Source organism: Macadamia integrifolia, unplaced genomic scaffold, assembly GCF_013358625.1.
Source record: "Macadamia integrifolia cultivar HAES 741 unplaced genomic scaffold, SCU_Mint_v3 scaffold_138A, whole genome shotgun sequence".
Classification (NCBI taxonomy): Eukaryota; Viridiplantae; Streptophyta; class Magnoliopsida; order Proteales; family Proteaceae; genus Macadamia; species Macadamia integrifolia.
The window spans coordinates 233,689-246,096 of NW_024870622.1; the positions used below are offsets into that span (position 1 = coordinate 233,689).

Sequence of the window (12,408 nt, forward strand, 5' to 3'; positions counted from 1 at the left end):
CCCCCCCCCCCCCCCCCCCCCCCCCCCCCCCCCCCCAAATAAAATGTTGATAAAGCATTTAGCATTTCTTATTTCTCTTTCCATGGTGTAATATCTGCTAGTACGTGTCATTTGTCTGTACATACTAATTTCGTTTTCTTTTTAGCATATCAATATGTTGACAGGAGATACCATTCTTGGTGATCGTCTATTTCCTAGATCAATCAGTGATATAACATGTTTTGGGGTATTGTTTCCAAGGTGTATTCATTTTCTTTAATCATGTGCATTGAAACAATTTTACATGATTGTTTTTCCAGGTTTAGAGGGTTAACAGAAATTTGACGTTGCTAATGATGAGCAAGAATGCCATTTTGCTTTTGAGGTTACATGATATACTATTTGGCAATTCAGATTGCCATTTTTGAAGAATAAAATACCCTTTCCTAGTGCTGATTTCAAGTACCTCAGTATCCTGTATACATACTAGCCTCAAGATGATTAGTTTGGTGATCATGTAAGAAACTACTCACAACACCAACAATATAAGCAATATCTGGGTATGGGAGAGGTATATCAATCTGCCAACAAGTCGCTGATATCTCTCCTTGTCTACCGGTTCTTTCCTTTTGCAGTTTAGTTGATGATTTACCTTAGTAGGAGACTCTGCAGGTTCACAGCCTAGAATCCCTGTCTCGCTGAGAAGATCTAGGACATATTTTCTTTGCAAATTACGATCCCTTTCTCGGAACGGGCTACTTCAATCCCTAGAAAATATTTGAGAGGTCCTAAATACTTGGTCAAATTCTGTAGACAGCTGGGTGGGTTTTCAATAAGGATATTTCTACAACATCATTCCCTGTTATCACTATATCGTCGACGTAGACAATAAAATCAGTAACTTTTCCATCCATGGGTTTAACAAACAAGGTATGATATCATGTTAGGGATAAGTTTGATATCCATGCTGGATTGTGCTTGGACACCACTTGGGAATAGCTGAATAGGTATATTGTTCTCTCCTGGGTTCTCCTATCCAGTTGCATTCAGCAGCTAGGGATACCCATTGGGGGATCTTGGTGTTTTCTTTATTTTCCTTTCTATTTTCTGGCTCCTCCCCTTGTTGGGGAGTCTCCTTGTATTTCTTTGAGTTCATTGAATATATTTATTATCCATCCTAAAAAAAGGGACATGATTCTAAGTAGTTTATGAGATTGCTAGTCTGTAATGTATCATATGCATGTAATCACTTCCCAAGGCCGGCAAACAATTTCATGCCTGTTTGGGGAGGAGGCAGATAAAATGAAAATCTCGAGGAGACTTGTTATAGAAAGTGAACAGGGAGAGACAACAACGATTTTTGTTTCTTCATAGGTTGGAGTTTACAGTGGATCAGTTTGACCTTGTACTGGTTTTGGGGAAAAACTCCCATCAGCATATTAATATTTATTAACTCCTAATGGAAGCAGAACTCTAAATAGCTACATGCAACTTCTTTAATCTTTCTTGATTCCTCTAATAGATGGTTGCATCACATTTAGAGCACCATTTCATCTCCATCTCTAGCATATAATTTCTTTTCTTTTATCCATTTGTGATTGACGTAAAAGGTTAATTTCTCCGATCTCCGATGTTTGTTAATTGCTGAATATGATGACTACCACTTCTGCTTCGGTAAATGTATGCCCAATCTTTTTCAACTGAACTGCCAATTTATTTTATAGTGGAAAAGATAGTTTTGGTTTCATAACTCTTTCAATTTGGTCTAAATTCAAGCTAATACATGTGGCCCCTTAATTTCCATTTAATGGTTTACAGCTACTTCATTGCATTTGAGACTGTATAACATATGAAGGTTCTGGCCCACTTGTGGATTACATATCTATGTTGGCTCATACTCCACAAAGTAAATTAGCTGTCAGCAGTCTTTGGAAAGTAGTCTATACAATACTGTAAATCTGTTAAACATTCAATGTAACATTTTAATCTTTTATTGTTCTCCTGATTCATTGTGTAATCTTTCCAAGACATTATTGTTATGTCCTCACAGGAAAGTAGTTGGCATTTCTAATTGCATCTCTCCCATTGTGCAGCTACAAAATTAGGCGGAGGCTTTTATTAACCGGTACCCCTATTCAGAATAGTTTGCAAGAGTTGTGGGCGCTGCTAAATTTTCTCCTCCCCACCATATTTAATTCAGTAGAGAATTTCGAGGAGTGGTTTAATGCACCCTTCGCAGATCGATGTGATGTTAGTCTTAATGATGAAGAAGAGTTGTTGATTATTCGCCGTTTACATCAGGTGGGTGTTGGCACCTTCTCTAACTGTATACAGTTATTTCATTAAAATATTTTTTAGTTATAATTGTTCTTCCTGAGTTCCCAGGTTATAAGGCCATTCATACTAAGGAGGAAGAAAGCTGAGGTAGAGAAGTTCCTTCCTGGGAAAACACAGGTTATACTAAAATGTGATATGTCAGCATGGCAGAGAGCATATTATCAACAGGTCACTGACTTGGGGAGAGTTGGGTTGGATACTGGTACGTCTACTTTGTGGTGCCAGCTGTAGCTCTTTAGCATACTCAGCCACTATGTACTGATGCACCTAAAACTGGTAGTATCAAGTAACACTTTAAAAGTTTGTATTTTTTTTCCCTGAAGATGGCTAAGTTGCTGTTAAACTAATCAGATATAACATCATCGTCATTGACTTTAGTCCTTCCAATTTGTCGTCACATTTGCAATTAAGAGAGTTTGGTCTTTTTTGTACATGGATAGCTTCTCTGGTTAACTCTTCTTTCTTCCCTGGGTTCTTTGCCAGTGATTAAAATTTTCCATCTTCAGTCCTGAGAAAATGTGCAAGGTCAAAGTTCAGTCTTTGATTAAATTGAACTTCTCGGTCATTCAGAATTTCTGTCATATATCTGTTTAGCTACTTCTATTTGACTGATGATTAATTCCTAGTACCCTTTTTTTTTTTTTTTTTTTTTTGTGGGGAGGGGGGTGGTACAGGATTCAATATACTTCGAGAGAGAACAGAAATTATGATATGTTTACTAACAAGGCAACAATGTGCAGGATATGGGAAGTCCAAGAGTCTCCAGAACCTGTCAATGCAACTCAGGAAGTGTTGTAATCACCCCTATCTCTTTGTTGGAGAATACAACATATGGCGCAAGGAAGAAATTGTCAGAGCATCGGGAAAATTTGAGCTGCTTGACCGCTTGCTTCCAAAACTCAAAAGAACAGGGCATAGAATTCTGCTTTTCTCAACAATGACCCGTGTGATGGACATCCTTGAAATTTATTTGCAACTGCATGATTATAAGTATCTCAGGCTGGATGGCACCACAAAGACGGAAGAAAGAGGGACTCTACTTAAGCAATTCAATGCACCAGACTCACCTTATTTCATGTTTCTTTTGAGCACTCGTGCTGGGGGCCTTGGTCTAAACTTACAAACTGCAGATACTGTGATAATATTTGATAGTGATTGGAACCCCCAAATGGATCAACAGGCAGAGGATCGGGCCCATCGTATAGGACAGAAGAAGGAAGTGAGGGTCTTTGTGTTGATTAGTGTTGGATCAATTGAAGAGGTTATTCTGGAACGTGCAAAACAGAAAATGGGTATTGATGCCAAGGTCATTCAGGCGGGGCTGTTCAATACAACCTCTACAGGTTCGTTCTTTTCTTTAATCCTTATAAATTTAACTTGCTGTGGTGATTATTTTTATGGTTGTTGTCTTGTCACTAGAGGTTGCTTTATGAAAAGGCCAGCTTTATATATATATATATATATATTTGTTAGTTTCCATGCCAATGCATGTGTAAAACAGCTCTGAAGATGCCACCACCACTTTTTGGGTTAAATCCGGCTATGCCAATATTGAGTGTTTTAACTTGTATCATGCCCCACCCCCTCCAGTTAAACACTAAAATTCGAAGAACAGAGAGTTTCAATTTCTTGGCAGTACAATAGAGTAGTGAGATTTTTGGAATTAATTTTCTATGTGGGTGTTTGAGGATAATTGGGATCCATACTTTCAGTTTTATAAGCCTTTTTTGTATCTGGAATCTGGATTATATAAACTTTATTTAGTTTGAACTAATTATAATGATAGTTTAATAAAGTAGGTCACTTGATTAGTAATAAATTACAAATCATCATTGAGGTGAGATATTCTTAATGTACTAGACATCAATTTAGCGTTTGAACCCAATGATACTAATGCAGGAGTAGATTACAAGAAACTACCCCAACAGGTTATAACCCCAAACAATACAAATAAGAGTAAGAAACAAAGAAATAATACCATCAAATAAATCCCCAAGGATACAATACCCATATAGGAGCAAAACCAACCCAAAACCTAACCCGATGGGAGAAAGAAAGACCTGTTATAGAGCTGGAGAGAGAGAGGTGCGGCCAGGGCTGTAGGAGTCCGATTGAGTTGCACTCTTGGGCGTAGATAGTCCCTAGGGAGGGTACAAAAACCCCCAAAGTTGAGAGGATTCTGACGGTTGGTTGTGAAGTTACAAGCTTTCTTGATTTTCTGATCTAGGAGAGAAAACTAAGAAGAACCTTCAAGGACAGCAACTGAATGCTTCCAACAGTGATTAGGTAAGGATCGTGGGACCCTTATGAGGCCTGGAATACCCTGATTGAAGACCTGGCTGAACAGAGTACAGAAGAGAGAAAGAGAGGAGATCGATCTCTCTCTTATTTCCACTAGGATTGCTGATCGGTTCTGATTTCTGTAGACTTTTATCAGAATCTGAATTATATCTCTTGAATGTTACAGCAAATAAAATAAAAAAAGAAGAATAAAATAGATGGGGGGTTGAGAAGGGTGAAAGAGAATGAATGAAGTGGCTATCTCAGCCTGTGCTTCTCACCCACAGTTATCTCAGATGCTCTAAGCATTTAGTTGCAAACTTTCTTTCATAAATGCAAACTTTCTTTCATTCAAATCTGTCTAATAATAGTACATATGCCTCTCTATTTATAGAGGGGAAGTTTACAATCATACTAATACTAGAAGCTAGTTTCCTAATAGGACTAGACACTCCTACTACAACTAGGAGCTAGTTTCCCAATAGGACTAGACACTCTTGCTACAACTAGGAATTCAAAATAGGACTAGGACTTGACTTTATGACTCCAACATGTAGTAGGACTAACTAATAGTCCATATAGGACTTTACAACCAACTAATGGCCTAATGGACCTTTATTAAATTAAATAGCAACTAATTAAACTAATGAATAAAATCCCGTTTTCTTACCTTCTACCCATATTTTAGGCCTATTAAAGTGGTCCATTTCAAAGAAATCCCATGGGATCAAAGGCCCAACACATATATAACACAACCCAAGGCTTATTTACAATAAAATAAGCCCAAGTGACTTACCTACATCAACTCGCTCTCTCTTAGAAAAAATTCGTCATCGAATTTTGTAGAGTGTGAGGGTGATTATATCATGGTGCACGTCCCTCTTCAAGCCGTAGAAAAATTCAAGTAGCTCTTTGATGATAAAGATGTAGTCTAGAATGTGAGGAGCTCGATCTTCAAGATACTTTAATAGGATGACAAACTCTACATGCTCAACTTCAACATCTTCGGATGTATCCATAGGGTCATCTACATATACAACTTTGATCTCTTCTAACTTCAATGCAACATAAAGCTCTTTTGGTTCATCTACCTGGTGGTTCCTAATCGGTTCTATTGATGGTTCAAACACAACTTCATTCTTGAACTCCTTAGGATCTTCCTCTTGGTTGTTCACAATCATCACAGTTGTTGTAGTGTTAAGTTCCCTAGTCTCAACCTCATTGTCCATTGTGGCAACATTGTTGCTTTCTACTTCTCCTACATGAGTCTCGTTGATGGGAACATCAATGACTAGTTCTTCCTCAACAATAGGAATAGATGGAAAAATTTTAACACTGACCTCAACTTTTGACTCTAGTTCACTGGTCAGAGGTGTCTTCTCTTGTTGCTCATTCGCAATAGAGGCTGATGATTCCTTCATGCTATTGTCAAGTGTGGGCAACTTTTGGACATCTGGTGGATGGAAGTACATGTTTCGTTCATGCTCGGATAGGTACATGCCTGCCAACTCATATTGCATCTCGTTCCACGTTTTAGGTTTACATTCTTGAGCTTGAGTTGCTTTTCACGGACTTTCCATTGCATTCGAACACAATCACTCATCTGGGAACATGCATATTGGCGTTTTTATGTCTCTGTTAAGTTGTAGTTGTCAAAGTACATGTCCAATTCACACATTCATTTAAGGAATTCCCCATGAAAATAACGTGGCTGATCATTAGATTGGGCAACAGTGGATGTATTCTGATGGGAATCCTGTGGAGGGAAGAGCTTTCTTTGAAAATATACAGGGAGGTATTGTGTCACTCACTCGTACTTCACCTCTTCCCAAGTCCTAGGCTCATGTCCTCGAACTCGGAGTCGCTTTTCATGAACTCTCCACCAATCTCTAGCATGACCAATCAATCGGAAACAAACAACTTGAAGCTTTTGTGTCTCTGTCAAGTTATAATAGTTAAAATATTCCTTCAGAGAATCTAACCAATCAAGGATGTAGAATGTATTCCTTTGTCCAGCGAAGTAACGAATTGATGGAACCATCTTGGGTTAGGCCCTGATAGATTGTTTGGAGCTTTCTTCAACCGTCGCTCTGATACCACTTAATGCATGAGTAGATTACAAGAAACTACCCCAGCAGGTCATAACCCCAAACAATACAAATAAGAGTAAGAAACAAAGAAATAATACCATCAAATAAATCCCCAAGGATACAATACCCATATAGGAGCAAAACTAGCCCAAAACCTAACCCGATAGGAGAGAGAAAGACCTGTTATAGAGCTGGAGAGAGAGGTGCGGCCAGGGCTGTAGGAGTCCTATTGAGTTTCACTCTTGGGGCGTAGATAGTCCCTAGGGAGGGTACAAAAACCCCCAAAGTTGAGAGGATTCTGACGGTTGGTTGTGAAGTTACAAGCTTTCTTGATTTTCTGACCTAGGAGAGAAAATTGAGAAGAACCTTTAAGAACAACAACTGAATGCTTCCAACAGTGACTAGGTAAGGATCGTGGGACCCTTATGAGGCCTGGAATACCCTGATTGAAGACCTGGCTGAATAGAGTGCAGAAGAGAGAAAGAGAGGAGATCGATCTCTCCTATTCCCACTAGGATTGCTGATCGGTTCTGATTTTTACAGACTTTTATTAGAATCTGAATTATATCTCTTGAATGTTATAGCAAGTAAAAGAAAAAAGAAGAATAAAATAGATGGGGGGTTGAGAAGAGTGAAAGAGAATAAAGGAAGTGGCTATCTCAGCTTGGGCTTCTCACCCACAGTTATCTTAGCTGCTCTAAGCATTTAGTTGCAAACTTTCTTTCATAAATGCAAACTTTCTTTCATTCTAATAATGGTACATATGCCTCTCTATTTATAGAGGGGAAGTTTACAATCATACTAATACTAGGAGCTAGTTTCCCAATAGGACTAGACACTCCTATTACAACTAGGAATTCAAAATGGGACTAGGACTTGGCTTTATGACTCCAACATGGAGTAGGACTAACTAACTAATAGTCCATATAGGACTTTACAACCAATTAATGGCCTAATGAGCCTTTATTGAATTAAATAGCAACTAATTAAACTTATGAATAAAATCCCATTTTCCTACCTTCTACCCATATTTTAGACCTATTAAAGTGGTCCATTTCAAAGAAAACCCATGGGATCAAAGGCCCAACACATACATAACACAACCCAAGGCTTATTTGCAATAAAATAAGCCCAAGTGACTTATCTACATCAGATACCGTCATATCTTGGGTGTTTCCTAATAAGGATGGTCCTTGGAGGTTTGCCCATGTTATTAGACATAAAGTTCCTTATGTGACAAGTAAACTACTTGTTCCATTCTCAGTTGGCTACACGAGGATTTGATATCCTGATTTGGCATTACAGAAACTCTTCCCCTTTGATATATTAACTTGTCTATTTATGTTCGTATTTTCCACTTTTGTTTTTTTAATACAAGAAATGGGGCCTTGCCTGGTTGTGGGCTTGTATTTAGTCGTGATCGTTTCCAATAAATTGTTGTTATTCCTCCAGAAAAAAGGAGAACAAAATTTTGAGCTGCAGAGAGTGAAAAAGATTTAATTGGGTTCAAATTGTATATGTCATTAGGTTCTTGAAAAATGGTTTACTTCTTAGAATGTGAGGGAAGAAGTTTGAAATGATAACTAAAAAATTAGGGGAAAAGATCCTTCTCCCTCTCACATTCCGACCATGTGGGATCCGCACCGTCTCTCTCCTCCCTGACCATGTGCCCCCCTCACACCAGTGCGGCGTGAGAAAATCTTTGCTCAAATTTAAAATAATAATAAATAAATAAAAATAGAATATATTTAACATTAAAAAGTAGCACATCTGGCGGACCTCAACGCAACGGTAAGGTTGCTCCATTGCGACCTAATGGTCGTGGGTTTGAGTTGGGACATAGCCTCTCCAAGAAGCGGGGGGTAAGGCTACGTACATTATGACCTCCCCAAACCCCGCAGAGGTAGGAGTCTTGTGCATTTGGGGTACGCCCTTTTATTAAAAGGTATCACATGTGATTTATCTTTCCTTGCACACCACTGTGATCTTGAAAGTTACTTCACACATTTGTCTTGGCAGTTGTTGTAATGTTAAAACCAGCACTGAAGTTATTGCACTACACTTGTCTTTCAAATAGAGAAAGAAAAAGAGGGATCGTTTTTTACTGGATGATTGATTTACAAAATAATTATGAGAAAGAAGTCTTTATGTGGTCTGCCTTTCCTTTATTTTTTTTAGCTAACGGGTATCTAGACCTTCGGCTAGACCAGCCCCGCAGGCCCATCCTGACCCCACAACCGTATGGACCGAGGTTGAATGAGAACCATTCAACTTTCACTGAAAGCAATGAAGAGCACCAAACACCCCAGTGTGAGTGGCCCCAAGATGGTAAGAGGAGTCGAACTCATAACCACATGCTTCATAAGGTGAAGGTCCCTGGCCAACTCAGCTACCCCCTTGGGTTTGGTCTGCCTTTCCAAAAGAATAATATGTATTGAAAAAGATTTGTGCCATGGTTTGATACTTATCAAGGTTTTTGGTGAAGGTGAGGAAAATCCACAGATTCTCACTTTCCTTGTCATAAAACTCAACAAAAACAAATGAAAAGAAAACCCAAATAAAAAATTTGAGTTATGTGATAGAATATTGTAATTCAAATAACTCGTGAGTTTAGAAATTTAAATCCTTGATCTAAATTAGATTCATGCCCAAAACAAATTTTATGCAATATGGAATATTTTATGTATGTTTGATTTAAACTGTACTTTAATTCTTAAGTGGTGGTACCATTTTGATAACTTTGCAAGGATCACTACTCTGTAAACCTGTTAATAAAAATCAGAACTAACTATTAATTTCCTTATCTGAATTTTCCTTGTCGCTTTTTCCATTTAAACAGTTTATTTCTTGAAGAGATGTCATATTTTTTTTTTTTCTCTCTGGGGCTGTTGTTCGGCACGATGGTAAAACCTTAGGCTGTAAGCGTGAAGACCTGTATGATGAAAAAATAACTGTATGATGAAAAAGCATAAACTGTTTCTGAACCAATTAATCTGGATGCTTCAGAAATGTATAGCATTATTATCTTCTATAATTTTTCATAAGTGGAACAAAAATTCATTCGTACTTGTATTTATGAACTACATACATTCAAATCGTGTACCAAATTAAAAATTTCAGAATTACCATTAGTTGGAACTAGGAAGGCATTAGTAAGCATTATGTAGTGAGTGAGTGGAATCAGGTTGGCTCTTATACTTTGATTCGATTTTAGGATTTAGATTCATTGTTATGGTGTCCGCAAGTTCTATTAGTATATCTATAGGGATTATCAGGAATATATGAGCTATTGTCTGTTGTTCACTGAACCGTTTGTATGTTACTGTGTTTGGCAATGAAACTTGGGTGGAATAAACAGATTGTTGCTCCTTTTTGCAGCCCAGGACAGAAAAGAGATGTTGCAGATGATCATGCAAAGAGGTACAAATTCACTTGGGACAGATGTGCCAAGTGAGAGGGAAATCAACCGTCTAGCAGCTCGAACGGATGAGGAGTTCTGGTTGTTTGAGAGAATGGATGAGGAAAGACGACGAAAGGAGAACTACAGATCAAGGCTGATGGAGGAACATGAAGTACCAGACTGGGCATATGCCGTCTCTGATGATAAGAGAGACAAGTCCAAAGACTTTGAAACTGATGTCAACAAAATTACAGGGAAGCGACAAAGAAAAGAGGTGGTTTATGCTGACACAATCAGTGATGTACAGTGGATGAAGGCTGTTGAAAATGGAGAAGACTTATCAAAGCTTACGACTAGATGGAGGAGGAGAGAACAGCTTCAGGATGAGGCAAATGAATTGGCCAGTGACAATGTAGGGGGAGAGCAAAAAGCATTTGATCCAAGGAATGTCAATGAGTCTACAGAGAGAGAGGAGGGTGAAACTGAAGATCTGTTGGGTTGGACCCCTAAAAGGCTCAATTCTGGACCCACGCAGTTCAATAAACCTGAAAATGAAGGTCTCGGGGGAAGTGGTTGGAGTGGGGATATCTTCACATGGAAGACCCACAAGAAGAAGAGATCAAGCCATGGTGCTCCAAGTTCATCATCATCTGAAGCAAGAGGCCAGAATTATTACAGCAGACTGAATGGATGGGTTTGATAAACCTCGAATTGTTTTGAAGGAGGTATTTATAGGTAGCTCGAGTGAGTTTATTGTAATTATAGTTCAAAGTCGTCCTATTCTTAGGGTGGTGATCATGTGGTTCCTGAACCATGCAGATCTCAGGAAGGGTTTTTCTCAGCTTCTGTGCTCTGTGCTCATGCTCCCCCCTCCCCTCTTTTTCTGATCAGTACTAAAATGTTACATTTTGTGATGCAAATAAGAAATTATCTCAAGAGGGCTTTCCTCAGCTTCTGTACGGTGTGCTCATACTATGCTAACCCCCCTTCCTTTCTGATTTGTACTCAATATGTAACCTTTTGTGCTGCAAATAAGAAATTGTATATAATTTATCCACAAAAGAAATAAATTATGTTCCAGAGGCTTAAATGATTTATCAGTTGTTAGGCTCGCTTTGGTATGATTTTTCTTTTTAATTTTTACCTATTTAACAAAAATGATTAATGAAAACCATTTTTTATCAAAACATAAAAATGGTTCAGTAACTACTTAATAAAAATGATTTTTTGGGAGAAATAGTTTTGTATCTCTATTGCCAAAATGGTTTTTTGAAGAAACGGGTGAAGAGATTCACTTAATCCATATTTTTTATAACTCTTTTTCTCTACTTTGGACTGAAAAAGAGGGGGCAATGGGTTTCGATTTCTAATTACAAAGCAAATGACTACTTTATCCCTCCATATTGGGATTTCATGCACGTGTTCATTAAAGTTCATTGCAAATATAACTGAAAATCATTTTTTCGTCAAGATACATAAATGATTCTTGATCTCTTTTTGGTTTTTGTATTTTATCAATTTTTTTTTAAATAGAAACAAACTCCATAAATGATACCAAATGTAGTCAAAATCATTTTTATGAACAAAAATCAAAAAGAAAAATGATACAAAGAAGACCTTAATACATTACTGTTCCATTATGCATCTAGTCATAAACCTTATCTGCCACAAGGGATACTGCTTCTGCTATCCTGCAGATTGGTGTGAAGAATCAATCTATAGAGGTCAATGAGATGAGTAATGAAGAATGTAGCCATGGTATCATTCATCTGTCAACTGGTTCATTTGGATCCAACTGGCATCAATTTTAGCATTCCAAATCTAATCACTTAAATGATGGACTATACATCAGGGTTCAGGAATCAATTTTTCAAAAAGGAAATTCTTGTTGCAAGTTGGAGCAAATTCGTAACCCCACTTTTTTTCTAATTTAGTATAACACATTTTTTGTTTTTCAAATGAGGATATATCCTGTTATTTTACATAAAAAGTGGCATTAAATGCTGCTTCAAAAGACTTTCAACTTTATGAAAATATTTTTCTGTTTTCGCATTAAATAACTTCTGGAATTAAGAGAAATGGAAAAAAAAAAAAAAAGGTTACAACTTCTTAATTAATCACTTGGTCATAACAAGTTATTCCCTTTATTTATTTATTATTATTATTATTATTTTTATGTCATCAAAATTAGTAATTTCTCTTTCTTGTTGCCAAGGCAATTTATTTTGTTGGCGGCAAGTGGTTTAAAAGGAAGTGGAAATTGATGGTAAAGGTTGGTAGGAGACGAAAGTTCACCATCACAAATATAAAGATTTGTCTAGT

The 12,408-nt window shown here is 37.6% G+C and overlaps 1 protein-coding gene across 2 annotated transcripts in view; it reads left to right on the plus strand.

The window, feature by feature from the left end:
* LOC122070884 (probable ATP-dependent DNA helicase CHR12) overlaps positions 1 to 11,041 on the plus strand; it is an 18,363-nt gene extending 7,322 nt beyond the window's left edge. For both annotated transcript variants that reach the window (XM_042635113.1, XM_042635114.1), the window contains 4 exons: positions 2,073 to 2,280; positions 2,365 to 2,518; positions 3,057 to 3,659; positions 10,065 to 11,041. In XM_042635113.1, the coding sequence (XP_042491047.1) occupies positions 2,073 to 2,280; positions 2,365 to 2,518; positions 3,057 to 3,659; positions 10,065 to 10,786 (1,687 nt within the window). In that variant the 3' untranslated portion in view covers positions 10,787 to 11,041. The remainder of the gene's footprint in view (positions 1 to 2,072; positions 2,281 to 2,364; positions 2,519 to 3,056; positions 3,660 to 10,064) is intronic.
* Positions 11,042 to 12,408: the final 1,367 nt, after the last annotated feature.